At 38.8% G+C, this 21,310-nt stretch overlaps 1 protein-coding gene across 1 annotated transcript; it reads right to left on the bottom strand.

Annotated features, from left to right (window-relative positions):
* Positions 1-3,259: 3,259 nt before the first annotated feature.
* ADRA1B (adrenoceptor alpha 1B) lies at positions 3,260-20,122 on the bottom strand (the record flags this gene model as incomplete). Its single annotated transcript, XM_080627376.1, has 2 exons — positions 3,260-3,822; positions 19,150-20,122. 2 exons carry the CDS (start codon positions 20,120-20,122, stop codon positions 3,260-3,262), a joined length of 1,536 nt encoding a protein of 511 aa, XP_080483502.1.
* Between the last annotated feature and the right edge of the window lie 1,188 nt (positions 20,123-21,310).

Here is a 21,310-nt window from a genome sequence, read left to right as displayed (position 1 = left end):
TCTTATATTTGTTGCAGCTCCAGTCTTAAAATTTAGTTGGGCAGTGATTAAGAATGAGACACAGTTTGTTAAACTTATAGCTGCAGCATATAGCAGATATTGTCTGAACTTGGTCTCACTTCTTTCTGTTATCACTGGTTGCTGTGCTGGAGTCTACAGTTTTTCCTTCATCCGTCTGATGCTAGGGATTGCATGAGATGATCTCTTAGGATGTGGCCTAAAGAATAAAAATGGGCTTGATGTTTTAGAAATGTCAGAGTATATTTGTTTTAATTGCCTGTGATTATTTCCAGCTTCTTGTTTTCCAGCTTCAACATGGTGAATAAACTTTTTTCCTCTTCTTGTTTTGCCTAGTATCAGAAATCCCAAAGCAGAGCTTCGCTTAGTTTCCTGTTTTCTTGGCAAGGAAGCATAACCTAGTCATGTCCTCAAGGAGGTTGCCCTTAAAATACTTGCAGGATTGAGCTTGAGGAAGGGAAGCACTGTAGGGTAGAGACCCTGTGGCTCCTGAGCCACATGTTTTGCATGTAGTTCAGCTGTGCCTCCCACACTAGGTAGCACATGGGAAGAGGAGCAGTGCTGTGGCTGGCTGGGAGAGAAAGCAAGTTAACAGGGGTGGATGAGTTCATGCTGCTGTCCCTGCCGAGTCCAGCAGCCTTCCAGGTCAAACTTACAGAAAAGCAATGTAACTCCTGAGGAAAAAATGTTACTGACTGCCTGTGTAATGCCTTCTCTTCTGCGCTCTTTAAGGCTTATGGGACATGAGTCTTGGGGTTTTTTGTTTTCTGAGGATTTTGATATGCAATATGGTGGATAGTCTACATGGCTGGGACTAACATGATGTTAATGCATATGTTCTTCTGATCAATTGCAATGTTTAGAGAAAGCTTTTTTCTCAGTACTGAATTACTGAAATTCTTTTTATATATTTAAAAAAAACCAAAACAAAACAAAAAACAATCCAAACCCAAACAGTAAGGAGCTTTCCTTGTAATTTTTGTGTCATTGTGTGTAAAAATGTACAAAGATGTTAAATACGTACAGGTCACTTCAGTATGAGATAAAAGCGTATCTGATTTAATAGGCAATTAGAAAATTATGTCATTGTTTTAGGAGCTTAAATGCTACTCAGAGATCACACAGCCTTTCTTAAGACTAGAAACTAGAAGAATTATCAGTCTCTGAGAGCTACATAGTTAAAGGCTTTAGAATAACAGAATGCTCTTTATTCTGAAACCTTGCAGTATCGCTTAGAAATTCTCCAATATGGATAACACTACTTGGATTTACTTTACAAGTCACATGTGACTCAAAATATAGCTGAAGTGTGCTGTAAGGTGCTTAGATGAAACAAATTTATTTGCAATTCACAGTGATGTTGAAGAAGCTTTACAAAACCCAGAAGTGTTTGGCAGACGCTGTCGGTTCCCTCAAAAAAATTAGAATAATAGGTTAGAAGCACAGTTCTTTGCTGTTTAGAAGCCCAGAGAGGATAGCTTCATACTAGTGTATCACAATCAAATAGAATGTTCCTTGTGACAACCTCCATATACAAGCAACAAGAGTTTGTTTATCTTTAACACTTTAAAACTTGATGAGCATTGTCCTTTTAAGAGGAAATTAGGGCCTTCCCTACAATCAAAATGGATTTATTAAAATAGGAGATTAGCCATAATTTCAATAAGGATAACACTTAAATATATTTATGTGGGTCTTACTATAACACAGGACCATGGGAAGACCTTGGAACATGACTTTCCTATCATTGCTTGCTGAGCTGGAGGATATTTCATCTAACCACAAGCCACATCCATCCGCATCAATGAGAAAATGCACATTTAAGGAAAAAAAAGGAAATGGTTTTCCCTTGTGACCTAGCATTGTTAAATTGTCCCGAAGTGGTTTTAGTACATCTGTTTATAGTTCATTCTCTGTTTCAAGCTTTAAAAAAAGGACACTAGAATTCCTAATAAGTCTTGGTTGGAGGAAGGAGTAAATATCAATTTTCATGGTTTGTACCACTTCACATAAAAAATCAGTCCTTAGCTTCATGATTCACACTTAATTGCAAGAGATACATAACTTCCAAACGTGACTTAAAATTGTCCTAGAAGATACTCTTAGAAATTCTGTTACATTACTATACTATTGAGTTGAAAAATACTCATGCCAGTGAAACTTATACCACTTGATTGTTTTGACTCTTTCTGTTCTTATCTGAGTGGCAAAGTAAAAGCCTCCACATGTGCAATACTATTTTCAGAGTGTGCTGAAAGAACCAGGGGTCAATGTATTTGTCGAAGGCTGGGTTTGGGCCTCCAGCGGTCACTGCTCTTTTGTGCTGTGTCCACAACACTGTTTACGAGGTATTTGGAATGATTTATGAGTGTTGCTTTTAGAAATCAGATTCTCTGGTAGCCTGTGTGCTTGCAGGACACTTACTGATGTGCTGAAATGTAAGTTATGAGCTTTTGTCATCACTGGTATTTTCAGACTTTCCGAAAAGAATATGGTGAAAGATAAAGGAGTTACATACATTGGTGATAAGGGAATCATGGAAGGAAATCAACTGCAGGGATATTAGAGGGTATCCTAAGAGTTCCAATGGCAAAGTTAACCCCTGTGAGTGTTTTCTTTTGAAGTGAAAATCGTGATGAGGGAACTTGGCTGAATTCCAGTCTTACAGTAATAGGTGCAAGTGTTGAAATTGTTGCGAAATTACTTTAATCTTTGACATTGTTTTCCATTTCTAAAGTGCTAATGTACAGTGAAGTACAACAACAATAAGAAATGACAGGCAAAAGCAGCGACAGACAGTACCCTGGAGAGGTACAAACAACACTCACTGCATTGCTCACTTCCACTCCCAGGCACCCATCCATGCGGCTAGCACACATGTACACCACACATTCCTACCCATTTTCCCTGCCCACCCCCATATTTATACATTCTTTCTATATACAGATATGTTTGGCTGTTCCACAGCACTTCCATGACAGCTAAATAATCGGATGAGAATTTCCCTGGGTTTATGTGGCACTTTCCCTGCATTCTGCTTTTGCTTTGGTAGTCCCTCTAGCAACTGACTGGAAAGATGGTTAACCCCTACACTTTGCTGCTTTTGCGACATAAATCTTCCTGCTCCTCACTGGCTTCCTTCAAGTGCCATACTCAGAAAATGTGCAAAGGTCCATTTCTTCACCTGGGCTAAATGTTGAACAGGTTAGTGTACAAAGAAAACAGACCATGTAGAATCTGTTCATTCCAGTGTCATGTTTGCTCTACAATCAGTTTTGCCATTCAATGTGTCACAGATGGCCTCATGGTCCCCATTGCTGGAAGCTTGGCTGCCAGCAGGAACATATCCATTGCACTCTGTTAAGAGATTGAAGGTAAAGAACTGGCATGTGTCTTTTTGTCTGCTGCCTTCCTGTAAGGGGCTCAGGAAAGAGCTGGAATTTTTCCATTCCTGGAATGTGCACATCTCTATATGTGGGTGGGTGATTTTGCTCAGGTAGCCGGGACTGGGAGATGATGAAGATAATGTCCTCTGGCTGCCACTCAGGAAACTCCCGCTGTCTTCCAGAGAGTCTTTTCTGGGGTGTTCAAAGGAGCACCGGTTCCAGTTTCTGTAGCTGTAGGCCCACCACCCCAACTGCTTTCGACGATGGCACTGGCATTTTAGGATCTGTATAAAAGCTCTCTTGAACTCTTTGCTTGAGCAAGGGTAGATGATTGGATTCAAGCAGCTGTTAAAGTAGCCAAGCCAAAAAATCACCTTGAAGATCGTTTCAGGGGGCTTCAGAGCTGAAAACAGAGATCCTGTCCAGAAGAAACAAGCAGAGACAATATCTGAGATAATTGGTTTGTCTGCCTTTAGGAATGGTTAATGTCCCATCACATCATTGTTAGAATCTGTTCATTAAAAATCTTTAATGCTTTATTAAAAATCTTTAATGTGTTGCTTTCAGTTTTGGTCTGTTGGTAATGTTATTTTTTTTTTTGTAAAACTAATAGGGAATGTTTTCCACCATCTGAAAGCTAAAGGAGCACAAAAGTAATGTAGAATTTAACACAAAGCCTGCTTTTTACTTTTTTATGTACGTATCTGTTGCGCTAATATCTATTGATCCCAAGCAAAGATCAAACCTCTGTTGTCCAAACTGTGCCACAATGCACACATGCAATAAGGTTGTGCCTTCTTCAAAGAGCTTTTGAATGTCATTTTTGAAGAAAAAGATCTAACTGCTCCCAGGCTTCTTGGATGAGTGTGTCCAGTTATACCTGATAACTTCTAATACATTCTCTGGCAGCTCCTAAACATCATCCCCATATATCTAGATTATTATGTTAGTACAAGCTCTTGAAACCTGAAGTTAATGCTGGTTGCTTCCCTTATGGCAGGCATTCATAAAAATGATGTAAACTGAAAGAGGTTATTTTATGAATATTTCGTCTTCTGTTCACAACCAAATAATTTCCCTAAAGAGGCTGCCCAAATGAAAGACTCATACTGGGAAACCCATTTCGTGTACTTTTAGTATTAAAAACATGCAATTGATCAGCTAAATTTAGCAAGTGGGGCTTTATAAAAGAATGCATGACATTTGTAAAGCAAAACAAGCATGCAACAGTTACCCAGCTGGGAAAGCACCTTTGTGTCTGGCTCAAGTAATCAAAGAGCAGGGGTTCAGGAGAGAATTCTGATGTCAAGAACTGGTGTTAGATTTTAAGAGTTTTTCAGATGGAAGGTGACACTCAAGCCTGAATGTCATGTCTCTAAGAAGAGCAACCTTTTACACTGGAGTAGTTTTGGATTCCCTGGGCTGTGAAAGCAGCTGAGTCAGTTGTGACGATCAGGATGCCTTAGTGGGGAGGGATATGATTCTAGGCATATTTCCCATCTCAGAGCAATGTAGAGGTCATGGCTTGGGCCTCAAAACTATGCAAAAGCGCTTCCCAGCTTCTTGGGTAAATAGCTCTGATGTGCCGCAGCAGGTACCACTGTTTATCTAAATGAGAGTGCTGGCCTGGTGCTGTCTATAGGATCTGAGTCTCCTCAGCTCACAAGAAAGCTGAAGAGAGGTAAGTATTTGTCATTCCTCACACTTTCACTGCTCTCCTCAGTGTGTTAACTAGTTCCTGAGCTGGCTCAAAATGGAAAATAAGATGCTGAGATGGCATCAGCTCTCTGGAGAAACTCTTCCTCCCCTCACTTGCGCAATAGGAGTCAGGAAAGATCCTATGATTGGATTTTTTCCTTGGCAGTGTTCTGGGATGGTGCCAGATACCACTATCTCTACCTATTGCCTTGGATCTAAGCAACTTGGTAGCCTTTAAGGTTAAAATAAAGGCTTTAAATGACAAGGTTCATAGTATTTCTTTCCTGACTTCTGCACTTTAATGACTTTTATTCCATGTGCAAAACTCTTGTAAGTTGAACCCATGCCCCTTATTTCTTTGTTGCTGCTAATGATTTTTAGGGTTTGACCAATGTCACTTCTATCCATCTGATGGAGATGCTACATCTCTCCTGACCAATACTGCAGAAACTAGAGTATAGCATGTCTAACATTAGAGAAACTACAAACAGGTAAATCAAATTAATGCAAGCACTTAAAACTGTGTCTTGTGTGTGTTACTGAACCTTTGATGAAAGATTCAGCGACAATTCATGTGATTAGAATATGGATATGGATGTGGAATAGGTTTTTTAATTGGTATCAAATCTTTATGAAACTTTAGGAAATGTTGATCTAAGTTTATAAATGCAGCCATGATGAGGAAGATGCTGCAAAGTCTCGCACTTTGCACAGTTGCAAACTTTTTCTGGATTCATTCTGTAAATAGTAATAGCTAATATTTTCCCTTCAGTTGAGGGAAAAGAGAAGCTTTGTGACTTTACAAAACGAGTACGAAGCGTTATTATGTACATCAGGGAACTTTCTGGAGCTCATATGATAAATTTCTTTAATTGTTTCCTGATACTCCTTTAAAATAGAAATGGGTTTTTAGCTCTTAAGGCCCAATGCACCCTGTGAAGTAGTTAAAGAGCTCCCATTTTTTCTTATGTGTGAATGTTGAATGAGCAGTGGTGAATTTTTCCAGATCACTTAGTTTGCCTTTCTCTCAGACTGTAACAAATGAAAATCTACAGAACATTCCTCTACCAGATTTAAATACTTTTAGGCAGGTTAAATATTGACAGATTTTGGTATGGTTTTAAATAAAACTTTAAGGAAATTTACTGACAAATTATGTGAGGTTCTCTAGAGAGCAATAAAATGAGCTCAGCTCCAGAGCAGAAACCTGCAAACCAGCGCAGATAAATGAGGTGTGCTTGTATAATCTGTATATTATATGTATAAACCAAATATATATAATTTGTATAATATATATAATCTGTATATTTTATATATATAAACCAAATATATATATATATAAACCAAATAGAACTCCATACAGTGAAGACTAAGAGACCAAGTAGAGAAAAAATATTAAAGCTTATTACTGAAACCTGGCTAATCTTTGTAAACTGCTTCAAAAGTGCATGTTCTTTAAGGAAGAAAGGCTTATACTTATCTTTCATGATGATCTATTTTTCAAATGTCATTTAAACAAAATGACAGCAGGCCAATTTCAGCAGCTGCAGCAAGCGTTTTCATTTATGTTAAAGGGCAGCAACACAAAAGAGCAGAGAATTTCCTCATAGCAACCCTGACTGACAGAGGTGCCTTGTGTTCAGGCCTGATCCTAGAAAAATCACCGAGCCCAAATCAATCATGCTCTGAAATGTAGGAGTTTTGTAGTACAACTTTTGTCATGGTGGAGGAAAAAGGACTGAGAAGAGACTTGACAATTCATCTATAAAAACATAAAATTTACCTTCAAAGAAGGAAATTAAATTGTTTTCCATGTACAAAATGTCAAATATATGAAGTGCAATGATTTGAATTGCAGCAAGACTGCAATTATGGATTGGGAAACACTTCCTGTCTTCCAAGATAGGAAAAATCTGGAACATAATGCTTGAGAAGGGTGTAAAACTTCAACCCTGGAGGCTCTTAAAAACAGAGTGGAGAGACATCTACTGATTTATGTACATCTGATCTTTGGAGCTGAAGGGTGCCCTGAATGACCTCTTCAGATCTCCTTTAGTCCTTTCTCTGATTAACTCTGCAGAATATAACTGTTCATCAGGAGAACTTTATGGCTTAAGTTTTGGCAGCCCAGCAGAATTTTACATTTGCAGTACTTAAATCCTACTGACACTAGTCTTATATCCCCTTGGTAAATATATCCCTTATTTAGGTTGAGGATTAACTTAGAAAAGTGGAATGCCTGAGACAGATGCTTATTTAGACACTTACTCTCTTCAGGGCTTTGGAAAATTTCTGAGGTTTTGTGTTCAGTTCCTCCTCACTAAGTGGAATCCTGGCCTGGGTTTTGTACAGAGAAAGAAGAAATGCTGTTCTGTATTATCCAGAAGGTGGTTTAGGTGGATGTCTCCATACATGCCATGTAATTGTAAATGTAGTTTAATTTGGTGACTATTATGCAAAGCTCCACTGCCTTTCACCATATAAAGATATGAAAAACATTTTGATTAGCTTTTATATTTTTAACATTACCCTCTTGCCTACCTTGCTCTTGGAATTAACAACAATGCCTTTTATTTAGCTGCACGCATGCTTTACCTCATAATTAATGTCAGGAGCAAAGAACTGTGGGCTATTTTGATAACTTGATAAAATGATAAAGCTAAGCCGACTAGACACAGTCTCTAAGCATCACACTAATATTTCCTCTCCTAAAATCCAACTACTTTCCCATCGCAGTCTGAGAAACAGATTAAATATTTCCCTGTACTGATTTAGATTGCTTTGCAAAATGGCTGGAATATTTTACATATGATTGTGTCCTCAGTGATTTATTTGTGATGGGGATAGTCAGAGTCACTCCTACTCAAACTGATTGCTCTGCTGATGCTTTATGTTTAACAACCTCACTCTAAGGGAATGTATATTTTCTATTCTTTTTTATTTTTCTGCACTAAACCCTGTGATTTATTAAAGAGCTTTACAATCTTGCATCTGATTGCAGCATTGACACCAATGGAATTTTTGCAAAGCCTGTATCCAGCACAAATGGAGACCAGGAAATAGTTCAGAAACTCAGTAGACTTGATCAGTTTTGATTGCTTTTTGACCATGATCACTAGGCTTGATGGAGCGATTCAGTTTGGAAATACACTGAGCAACAGCAAGTAGCATAAAGAGGAAGTAAGTATTTTATCTAGTAAAAGCTAATTTAATTTAGGGTCTGATTGGTTCTTTACCATGAATGCTTTATTACACAGAGACTAAATAAAGCACCTCAATGAAATTAGGGAACATTGGGGGAAACAATTTGTCATATTAATTGGCTTCATATATTCTGCAGAATATCTGGCCAGAACATTACTGAGACATTCGAATTCGGACTCCACTCAAGTCTGTGGGAGACTTCGAAAGCTTTTGGAAAGGCTCATAAGGACTTCAGTGGACTTTGGAAGAGTACTTAAAATAGCAAGGTGAGCAGCAGGACAATCTTCTGGACTGGCTTAATCCCAACACTCTTAATTAAGGAAAATTGTTCACTAAAGGAGGTTTTAATGTAGCCCACTGCAGAGGAGAAACAGACACACACATACACACATACACACACACACACTGTTCTCTCATCTTCTTTCCTGCTCTGTTATTTTTTCTTCCATCTAAATATCTGCTCCTTTGCTACCTCTCACAACTGACCACTGTATTTGCAGAGAAAGGAGGATGGGAAAGTTAAGACCTTCTATTTAAGGATCCTTAATGCAATAGTTGGTGACTTCTTGACAAAAGTGTAATACTCAGGACATGTTTGAGTTTCCACTTCCACTTATGGAAGAAAGAACTTAGGATCAAAATTAGACCTGCCAGTGCAACCAACCAGCCAGACTAAACTACTTCCAGGAGAAGGGAGAAAACTTGCTACTCCAGTTGTATATATATGCAATATGATCAGAGACTATAGGGATTAGCTCGAGTTTAAATCTGAAAAAACCCATGTAAGGTAACGCTTATGAACTAAATCTTTTGAACTAAATCTTTTGAAATCACCTTTGATATCTCTGTGCATCCTGCTCTGTGTGCTACTTCCAGCCACACAGGGGAAATAACTATGTATTCGTGACCAACAGTTGTTTGTGACAACAGTCATTTGTGAAATGGCCCTGGGTTCCACTGTGTGGTTATATTTCCTACCATCATCCTTCATGCAAGGAATATATATATTTATCTGTGATGTGAGTGAAAGCCAAGAACTTAATAGAATTACAGAATTATTGCAATGGGAATGGAAGTTACAGGGCTCTTGTCCAGCCCCTTAATCAAAGCAGGGTCAACACTGCATTAGGTCCCCTGAAGCCTTCCCTTTTCCTGGCTGAAGAAGCCCTGTTTCTCCACCCTCCCTTCACACAATGTGCTCCAGCTTTGTGATCATTCTGGTGCTACCACTGGACTCATTCCAGTTTACCGCTGTCTCCCCCTGCATGGCTGCAGTATTCCAGACATGGTCTAGTGAATGCTAAGTAAAAGGGCATAATCACTTCACTCCATCTACTGCCTCTATTCCTGTTACACAGCCCAATATGCTGCAGCTTCCATCTGCAGATAGGGGCATTTGAATGATTTCGCGTCCTGCGTTAATGTTTTGTGTGAGTGTATATTTTCAAGAACAGCATATATTTATTAGTTGTACCAGGGCGAAAATTTTAAACTATTGATGATGTTTTTAATCTAAAATTAACCACATTCTCCTTTACTGTCTGCCTTCTCTTTAATAGCTCTGCTGTTTCTTTTTCCAGCCAGGCGTGTTCGCTTTCCAGTTACTTAGTTCCTTTTTCCTCTTAGAATCATAGAATCATAGAATAGTTAGGGTTGGAAAGGACCTTAAGATCATCCAGTTCCAACCCCCCTGCCATGGGCAGGGTCACCTCACACTAAACCATGCCACCCAAACATTTAATTTTTGAATATTTATTTCTGCTCTCCTAATATCTTATTTAGTTCTTAACTCAACTCCAGCTACTAATCTGTTTTCTAATCACTTGATGTTGTGATAAATGACTTTTTATTAATTAAACATCAATTTTCAGTAAGCTGTGTATTTGATATAAATTAAATATATAAATTACTCACAGAATCATCAGTTCTGTTTAGAATCAAGTATTTGATACTTAAATTAGATAACAATTAGGGCAGGAGTACTTTGAATTTCCTGGATTTAAGGAGAAAAATTCTCTATGGATGAGGTTTGGGATGTCAGATGCTGTTTTCTGCCTGTCACAAGAAATCACATTTCTTCAAACAGCAGTTTTGCTCAGATGAGAACCAACCCTGGGTGAGTGGTGAGCGTAAGTTCCTGTTTACTGGGACAAATATATTTGCTTTTATTGAAATAAAATGATCTGGAGTTGTTTAAGTGCTTTGCTGTGTGTCAGTTGATACTCCAGTAACAAAAAACTAGAGCACTTCACTGCACGGGTTTGTCATCATCTGAAGATTAAAGAAAAGCCATGAAGTTTATAACTACTTGTCTCTATTCATAACAAGTAGAAAATTAAATGTTGGCATTCTGAAGAGAAAACTACCTCTTGCTTGAACACTATAAAATAGAAATAGTTAGAAACTTGGTAATTAGTGTTTGAAGTTTTGTTATAGAGATTACATCAGATTTCAATAGTTAAAGTACCCTTGGAAGGCAAAGAAATGTATCCTCCTTCATTCAGAGGAGAGAATTACTCCATTTTGTTCCAGGTTGGAGTCATTCTGACTGGAGTTAGAGCGGAACTTTTCAACATTCTCCACAAGAGAAAATTCCAATGTTTTAAAAATGGCTGTAGTGATGAAAAGCTTTGCAAAATACAAAATGAGAACAAATGACTTCTGAAACATTTAACACAGGAAGCTTCAACGATATCAAACCCTGTCTCCCAATCTGTTCTTGAGAAGACAACTTCTGCAAAAATTGTTTTGCAAGAAATTTGGCTTATAGTGGAACTCAGCCTTCTTATGAACAGTGACCTGGTCAAGTTTGTCGTGCAATCAGTAAGAGACTTTCCCAGTGCTGGGCAGCAGATGGGTCCTGGTGGCCTGGCTGGGGAGCTCTGTTTCTCCCCTGCAGCTGATGCTGCGATCCCTTGCTGCAGCTGGAGCTGCTGATAGCTGCTAATGGCTGAGTAATGGCCACTTCCTAACAAAAGGGAAAGCTCAGATGCTACATGTGTATTGCTAGTAAAATTCTCCCTGTAAAAGCAGTAAGCTGGAGTTGTTGTGAGTTTGGAAATGCAGAAAGGATGCGTTTGTCTTTTATTTAAGCTTTCTGCGGTCCTTTTTACTACATGCTTGGCCAAGTCAGCATGCCAAGGTTTTAAAACTAATTGGATTTCTAAAGCTCTTGATTTCTTTCCTTCCAGCATTCAGTGTTTGTTTACATTCCCCAGGACTTATTTAATGTAGGAAAAAAACCTCACAATTTACAAACAGTAGAGGATGAAATAGAAAGTGTGGTTATAAAATTAAGAGTTGATTAAGCCAGGAGGGACTGCAGGCCTTCTGGAGAAGAGGGTTAGGATAACAGTGAAAAAAGAGCTTGAGAAATTGGAAGTCATCCAAAATCAACAGAATTAAATTCAATAAAGAAAATGAAGGAAAGATGGTTAAATTACAACTACTGCAAACAAGTAATGAGGGCTAGCATTTGGTTACGGTTTTTGAGCATGCTGATGTCTTTGTGGAATGCCTTGGGCTGCATATCCCAGCAGTGTGCAGGCTGCCAGGCTTGGGGACACCATGGGAATCACAGTAATCCTGCAGACAACAGCATGCTGCAGAGCTGCACCCGTGTTTGTGGGTAACTTGTGTGTGTGTTTGGGGGGAGAGCACTTTGCTGTTGAGGAAGGAGAAATATCAAATAAGGAATAACTGACTAATGATACTGCAGAAGATAATGTGGGAGAAATAGAAATACAAATATGATGCTGTTGCAAGTACAGCAGTTCTCATTCTTCATTGTATTCATAGGTACACTACAAGTATGACCAAGGATCTAGATCAGCTGTTAAGAAAACTGTCCTGGTTGTGAAGAATTTAGGTCCTAAAACTGACTATCTGTAGCAGTTGTGGGATTCTCTTTGCTGGAGCCTTCTGGCCCTGCAGTGAGCAAACGTTTGTGAGGTGTGATGAAGGTATCATTCAACCAGTCCACAACCCTTGAGTCTTTCATTTCTGTTTTCCATCTGAGTCAAGGATGCCAAACAGAGAAACCTCCCCTCACTGTTTTGACAGGGTAAAAGTTGTTTATACTCATTCCTCCATCCTGTTCGGAAATAATTGTCTGCAAACCAATCCATTATTGATGTTAACTGAACTCAGCAACTCCTACCAGTCTAAGGCCTGATCCTATTTAGTCAAGTTCTTAAGCAGGCAAATTAAAGTAGCAGACATACACAGATGTAGAATCTGACCATAAAGTCTACATTCATCTATTGATATGGTCATGAGTAAGAATAAAGCCTAAGGAAAATTTTGCTTGCAGTCTTGTAGGCTGAGAAAGTTATTGTTTCTATTTTCTTGCCCTAATGAAAATTCACTATTTCTTATCATCCACACCATCTATCTCTGATAAAGGGTGCCTCATATTTCATATGAGCAAATAATTTCTATGAGACCTGCATGAACTTCATTCAAAATGACTCAATTTTGAGAGCCTTTTAAAGGCTTCAAAAATAGAGACTCATCTAGAATGGCCAAAATAAAACCAGGACTTTACCTCTCTTGAAGCTTTGCTGACGGAAGTTGTGGTACAGATAAGGGTCAGATCTTTTTACTAAAAGCCAGAGTTGCTACACCTACTTAAATGACAAGCAAGTGCAAAGTAGAGTAGCTATAGTTGTATATTTAAAGGGACAATGCTTAGATATTGAAGCACAGAGCTATTACCAGTGGCAAAGCGAGAGCTGAAAATAATTTGTAAAAACTTATGGTACAACAGACCATTTGCAAGTTGTTATTAGAAGAGCAACAGAAAAGACAAATAGCAGCTTTTTTGCCCAGCCCAGAAAGAAAAAGCAAAAGGAAAGCTGTAGTTTAAAAAACAGCAGTAAAAAAAAGCGCAACAGGATTAAGGTTTTTCATGTCTCATTCATAATTGTCGTATTATTAAAAATTTGAAATATATTTTGAGTAACAAAATATGGAGATACAAGATACGGAAAATACATGAGATACAGAAAAAAATCCATCAAGCACTTATATTTTTGACACAAACCCTGTATAATCTTGGACATACTAGTTTACCACCTCTCAGTCCAGAATAGCTGTGATGACTGGAGAGAATTCACTTTTGTTTAAATTGTGTTGCCCTCACATAAATATGATAAAATCAAGACCAATTTTAGTAAGAATCTTGCTTTGTGCTTTAGAACTGTCAGTAGATAGGGGCAGACACATGATAGTATTGTTAGTATTTTGTCCAAAGGCGTTACAGACTATTGTAGCTTGCTAAGTAGAAATAACATGAACCAAGCTTATTATTCCTGTTTTTCAAAAGATTGGCTGATTAAGAGTGTCTAGAAAAGCTCATCTGCCTCTGCTCACATTTCAGTTATTGTAATTAAGTGTCTCAATTACTGGGAATGCTTTGGTGTTTTTCACCCTTTATAACTAAGGCAATCTGTCTTGTACATCACTGGTAAATAATAGGGTTCTAGCATGGAATTGGATAACGCAGATACAAAGATACTGTGTGAACTTCCATTATATTTTTTTCTCTGTTGTTACTTAGACACTTCTGGTTACTGCTTTTCAGTTTCTAAAGATCATTTGCCCATCAAAATGGCTCAAAATCTTGCAATGGACTGTGGAGGAGGACTTTAGAGATGATACTAAAAACATTATCACTTTTTGTTCATGTCTGTATCTCATAGATAAGCACTCTAAAGAACATGCAGCCGAGATCCTAAGGTCTGGTCTCCATGCTTTAGGGCCATATGCACACACAGAACTTTGCTCAGTGCTTTCATCAAGACTACCAACCTGAGCAATAGCACGTGTTTGTAAATGCCTTTGGCATAAGGACCACTGCCTTGCTGATTGCTAAAAGTGGTGTTTCCTCTGAAATTCTCTTTTCTACTGTCACTGTTTTCAGTAGTTGTGAGATTTCCTATTGCTGCCCAGTGCCTTAGTCCTTATTTTCTTTTTGTCCTTGGAGCTTTCTGGTCACCTGAGATAGGATTTGCTGCCATCCCTGAGCCTGAATAGTTGATATGAGTTGATTTCTTTGCATTTTTTTTCTCTGTTGCTTTGTGTATTTGTTTTTGTAGGACTGTACACTTCCAGATCTCCCTTTGCTCCTCTGACCTGCAAATCAAAAGCCTACATCAGAAGTACCCCAGAATTTATGCAGTTGTTGATAACAATGTTGTTCTAAAAGATAAAAGCCTGTAAGTAACTGGTAATTGGCATCCTTTGCAAACCAAAAGGCTTAAACCAGGTTTTAAGGGAGGCTATTTTAGCAGTAAAATGAATCATCTTGAAATAATCTAGTCCTCCCCATGTGACAAAACATGGTTAAGAAATGCCCCTATGATGTTTAGTTTTACAGGAATTCGCTAGAAAATAGGAGGAGCGGGTTCCTGCTATCACCCGTGCAATTGAACATTGGACCAAAGATTGATCTGCAAGAGGGCAGAGGATCAGATTGCCACATATATCACTTCTTTGTCCAAATTCTGTGCAACTATTAACTTGAGGGCATCAAACCTAGAGAGCCAGGACAGTTAGAGAGGGAAGATGGGGTAAGACCAAAACAAGATGAAAGACAAACCAGACCTAAAGCCTTGCAGAAAGCAGAACCCAGTAGCATTGACGACACTGGACCTAATGCCTTGAAGTGTTTCTCATGGGAAACCAAGTGGCCTAATTTGGTATTCTTGGTGCAGAGATGCAGAGGTTGGCCTGATGTAACATAAATCTAGATGCTCGCATAACATTTTATTTTAAGAATAATTTTGTATTGGCTAACATGTAGCATGCAGAATATTTTTATGCTCTTTTTATTATTTTATAGAGAGATTTCAAAATCTTAATACATAAGGATAGTCAAACCAGTTGTATCTTCATTATGAGGCCCTTGGGGCCTAATCCCACAGCCAGTTAAGTTACGAGCATTTTGTTTCTGACTTCAGTGTAAGATCACAGGTTTCATGGGAGCAGGGGGAATGAGGGAACTGGGAAGTGAATAATGCTTTGCTGATCTCCACTGGAGCTAAGCTGGGGAAGTTAATAGGCTTTGATTAAAGGTGATGAGTTTTCCCATTGCAGGGTGGGTGTGTGTATCTGGGAGAAGACTGGGAAGCCCACTCTGATATCTCAACTAACAGGAATGAGACTAAACTTCTACCTAGTAGTGAGGGGCAAATATAAGATCTTTCATTTTGGAGTAATTTTTGAAATAAAGGTATTTGTATAAGATTGGATATTCCTTTGTTTCAAGGAGGGAGTTCTAATGATCATTACCTTATTGCTGCAGGGCTCTAGTCTTTAGATAAAAATAATCTATTTTACTCAGCATTTTTCAGAAATGCATATTTAATATAGTCCTGATGCCTAAGAAAGGATTTGCATGAGGGGAAAGAAAAGAAACATTTGTTTTAAAGAAGCAGGATATTTACTCTTCAAATCTGAATACTGAACTTATGGCACAATAAGTTGCCTCGAAGACATCTATGTCTTCATTTTATTTCTTATGCTGAACCACAAATAATTTTGAGTGGCAAGACAACTGTTCACAAAGCCATGGAGTATTTATGAATGTGAGCAATATGGATATTCTATAGATCTATTGCCATCTGGAAAGAATAGCTACTGGAATAAAAAATTGCTCACAATTCTCTTTGATATCAGTTTTGCTGTATCATTGGGCGCTTAACACTAAAGGCAATGTGGTTGAGCCCTTCAAAAAGAGATCATGGCTCATTCTTTGTGCTGATCTTTTCATGATGCTCAGTACATCACAGTGTCAGTGCTGTAATTCCTATCTTTTCTTAGATACAGAGCTCTGTTAGAGAGCTTTCCTTGCACAGCCTTTTGATTCTTGCTTGAAAAACACTCTCTAAGTGTTTATACTATTTCTTTTCCTTTGTCTTGGAATATTTATTCAAGCAATACCCCAGCTTTCAGCACTGCATCAGTTCCCACTGTATATCTGTACCTTTGTCTGGAATATCAGAATGGGAGATGTGGAATATATTGAAATGCCAGAGTGGAGGAATTATAATTTTGATTAGGAAATTAATAGAAGACCTGAGAACACTTAACATGAAGGAAACTCTTCTGTGTATAAGCAGATTTGTTATGACATGGTTTTGGGGTGTTGCATAAATAACATTTACCAACTTGTCAAATGTTTGATGATTGCATCCTCAGAACACCAGGGCTGCTCTGCTGATACCATTCTGCAGAGTCATGGCTTTGGTGAGTGAAATAATTAGTAAAGCTGCAGATGTGAGGATATGATTTGGATTAATAGTGCAAATATAAGGTGTGAAAAATACAGGCTAAGGAAGAAGCCTGTCCTTCCATTACAGGGAAGGTAAGTATCTAATCTGGACTCAGGAGCAGAACAGATATTACAGCTTGAAGTCCTGCACTGGTGAGAGAGTGGGTTGTGATTAAAGCAGCCCAGGGCACCTATGGAGAGTTTTGTAACCCATGAGTACCTTTTGGATTCTACAGTTTGCATATCACTGAAATTGATTTTATAGTATTGTGTGTTTTGTGTAAGGGTTCTTCATAGCTTTTCAGTTAATTTTGTGACATCAAGCAAAAGACTTCTGGTAGGAAGAATGCAGCACACAGCAAGCTCCTTAGGAACTCTTCCTCCACTGCTCTATCCTGTTTTATCCTGTTTTATAAATTAAAAGCAGAGATCAGGGACAAGGACAAAACCAGCCCTGTTCCTAGTCAGCAAAACAAAGAGAAAGTACCTACTGTTTAAATGCTTTTGGATACTGTATCAGATACTATGTATACCTCTTGTCCCCCATTCTTAGACCAAGTCTAAGGCTGTCAGTTAAGAGTTGGGCTCCTGAAAGAATTTCTAGATAGAGGACAGGAGAGCCAGCAGAGTCTCTATTGCCCACAAGAGACTCATCATTTTACTTTTCTGACACAAAGGCAGCTCTTTCTGACCTTCTGCTCTGTGAGGTACCAGGTGCTCACAGTGCTGATGTGAGTGTGTTGGGGGTTGGAGTCACTCAGTCTGTGCCAGGTCAGAGCCCATGGCAGTGGGTTTAGCCTTTCAGCAGCCCAGCACCTCTGACAGCACAGTGTGTTGTTGTGGAGGCTCTCAGCCTGTCACCTCACTGATGTCTTGAACACAATTTATATGAGAGATAAAACCATATTGTGACAAGCAGTAAATTCTCCTCTCAGGCGTCTTAAGCAATGACTTTTAAACCTCCCAGAAAAGACTAGGAGTTTTGAAATAGCTTCCCAGAGGGAAAACTGATACCCTTTCAAGAAACTTAGCTGTTTCTCACATTGCTTCTGCCCTGCGACCATAATGTTTTTAATGGGCTGGTCTGCATCTGTGTTCATTGAACAGTGACTCCTGCTAGCTACAGATATGCTGTGCTGCATTCACATTTGGTTTTTGCTCCAAAGTTCCTTCAATAATTCAAAATCAAGGAGGGAATCTACTTTGGCAAGGGATCATGACCTACTACCTACTTATCTAGTACTGGTTCCATATGGTAAAAATACGTTTCTATCCACAGGTATGTATTTTTGCAATAGTTGGAAACTTGCTTTATGTTATGCACAAGGAATTAAACTTCAGCAGCCAAAGAGAACTTTGCTCACAATTTTCCTTCTGTTTGGAATTTTTCACGTCCTTCATATTACTTTTATGCAGATCTTGAATCATAAAGATCTTGAAGTTTATGATACCATAACCTAGAGGTTATAAAGTTGCCCTGCAATAGCTTAAGTAATTGTCTTGCAATAAAGATGTTAGTCTAAATGATATTACACATGCAGGGCAATTATAACACTTCACTAGGACAAGGTTGCTGAACTCAGTTTAGTTTTCTACAACAGTGTCTAAAAATATTTGCTTACCACTCATTTAGAAATGTTTCTGTAGGGTGACTAAGTAAATATGAACACAGAACATTAATGAATGTTTTTTTCTCCCTTTTCTTTTCCTGCCTCTTTCCATATTTAGGCTCCCAGATTGTCCCTGTCTCAGAGAAATGAATTTTGGACAGATATTTTTGACAGCTTAGTAATTCAATGTCTTGAGATATTCTCCTTCAGAGATAGTGCTGGTATTAAAGACCATGCAAGCAAAGACTTTCACAAGTCTTTGGGAACACAGACCAATGTGTTAAGGCTACATCAAATACTTTAATAATATTTTAAAGTTGAAAGTGAACAAAGTGACTGCCAACAGCTCACATTTCAGTCTCTTGAAAAACCTGTTGAAATCAATGAGAACTTTTCTGTGGGGATCCGTGGGCTTTGTATGTTTGCTTTTGGGATTTGATCAGTGATGTTAGAACTGAGAACTAGAACTTTTTGAGCTTCATGAATAGGGTTAATTTCCATTTAAGGCACCTAATAATGCCAGAAGATCTACTGTGGTGTAGTCCAAACATCTAACAGTCAACTAAACTGGTTCTAATCTAAGATTTTTGTTAAAGCATCCTGTAAGGATGTTTCTGAAACATAATCCAATTTGAACAAAGACTGTAAAGGGGGATTTAATGTATAAACTCTGAAGATGTTGTCCCCTGATTTGACATCTGCCCCATCACTGAGAAGGACTACTCAATGGGCAGACTTTCTGCAGGCTGCACACTTCACAAAGTTTATGCATGAGTCTTTGAAAAAGCCAGCATCAGAAGTAAATGGCTTTCATGTGCCTTCCTTTCATCTGTTCACTGAGGTTCTCAAGATGAGATCTATTTATCATTAATCTGATTTTTTTTCTGTGATATTTTTGTGGTAAATAACTAACCCTCTTCCTTCCCCACCCCTCACAGTCCCTTGATAACCAACTTACCTAGTGGCAGAACAATGAAGAAAGGTAGCCAGCACAAGATAAACATGCCAACCACAATTCCCAATGTCTTGGCTGCCTTCTTTTCTCTAGAGAATTTAAAAAGTTTGAAGGCTACGGAGTTCCTGGGATTGTGACCCTTGGGTTTGGTGCTGTTTAAAGTGTCCTCATGAATGTTCCTGTAATGAATCCGTAAAGTCAGCTCCTTGGAGTTGGACATTTCTTTCATAACCCCAGCTTCCAGGTTTTTAGTAGTCCTTTTTGCCACTATGTAGACCCGACAGTACATTACAAGGATGACGATTAAAGGAATGTAAAATGACCCCAAGGAAGAAAACAAAGCATAGAATGGTTCTTCAGTGATACGGCACTCTTTGTCGTCCTTGGGTGCTGGTTCTTTCCAGCCCAAAAGAGGCCCAATAGAAATCACCATGGAAAGGACCCAGACACCTATGAGAGCTAAAATTGCCCTTCTTCTTGTCACCAAAGTTGGATATTGGAGAGAATAACGTACCCCTATATATCTATCTATAGAAATTGCACATAGACTTAAAATGGAAGCTGTACAGCATAGCACATCGACTGCTGCCCAGATATCACAAAATATCCTCCCCAAAACCCAGTAGCCAAGGATTTCCAGTGTAGCAGAGAATGGAAGGACAGTAAAACTCAGCAACAAATCTGCTATTGCGAGGTTAATTATGAAATAGTTTGTAGGGATTCTTAAATGTCTGTTGCAAGCCACAGAGAGAATGACGAGGATATTACCTACAATAGCAAAGAGTATAAAGGCACCGAGGATAAGCCCCACAATTATTGCCCTATTGACATCCAAGGCAGATGAATCCAGGTTGCTTGCTGTCTCATTGGAGTTGTTTGCAGAAAGATTGCCATTATTCAGTGCAGACCCTTTCAAATATCCAGGTATCGATGAATTGGATTTATTGCCAAGGTAGGTATTCATCTTAAAAATCATGCTCCATAGCAAGTTATGATTGGATCCTTTGCACACACACAGATGATTTGAGCTCAGTTGGAAGTTATCTCTCTACCCACGAAGTTGCTGCAGAGCTCCGGCCAGGTTTAGGTTGAGAACTCATCTCCCCAGCTGCCAGCTATAAGCACGTAAAACTTGCACAGCGTGAAGTCCTCTGAAACCTGTCAGAAATAATAGGCTGTTCAAACTTGCTTAATTTCTCCTACGAACTCGTTTGAACAGAAATTAGCAGGCACAAGTCTTGGCTGGAGCTCCAAAGTAGCTTTTTCAATCATGACGTCCCTGAAATAAAAGACAGGTTTACTGATTCCCCTTGTGCATTTGTGGTGCTGTTGGAAGGATGCCCCTGCCGTGCTGCTGTGACAGGCGTCTCCAGGAAGGGTTTGTCAGCACTTAGGCAGCTCCGCATGAACTGGCTGCCTGTGCTCACACTGCATGTGCTGGTGACATCACTGCGGCCGGCCCCGTCACAGCGCTAGAGGGCAATGCAGTTCAAGTTAATACTTCCACAGCGTCTGAAAGCTAAACAAATGGAATGTATCAATTTTAGTTAAAGGATTTGCCACATAAATCTGAATTGAAAGCCTTTAAAAAACAAGTTTCATTATCTGAGAGAAAAGATACTTGGTGGGATGTGGTGGAAAAAGCAAATTCAGTATAAAATGATGTAGCGCCCTTTGCCTTTTGCTTGCAAAGAAAATGTGTTTATTTTGTAATCAAAATGAATCGCATGCCATTTTAGAGAATTAATCATGTCCCACCTTCTAAGAACAAATAAGTAGGTTCCAAAAATCCCTAGTTTCCTTGCAGGTTCAGTGTTTAATAATGACATAAAAACACGTGGAATTGTTTGTTTCTAATTGTAGACTTTCTGTTCATAAAGAAAAAGTAACAGGTGATCAAAATCTCTATTCAGATCTTTATGTGTGTTCTTCGATCCTGTATACCAGGCACATCTGTGGCTTCATCTCTTCTTTTCTACCTAGATAACTTTTCCTAAGCCCAACCTTGAACAGAGCTGAGCACCTTTACCCACAGCCAAAGTGAAGGTAGTGAAAAATATTTAGTAATCTTCTCAAGGTATTCAACTTCATGCTTAAGTATCTTCCTATATCTTTGCTAAAGGCTGTGAGATCACTGAGACTGTTATTAACACACTGTAGCTCT

The sequence above is a fragment of the Psittacula echo genome, assembly GCF_963264785.1.
Source record: "Psittacula echo genome assembly, chromosome: 11".
NCBI lineage: Eukaryota > Metazoa > Chordata > Aves > Psittaciformes > Psittacidae > Psittacula > Psittacula echo.
This window is presented reverse-complemented; position numbering and strand designations above follow the sequence as displayed.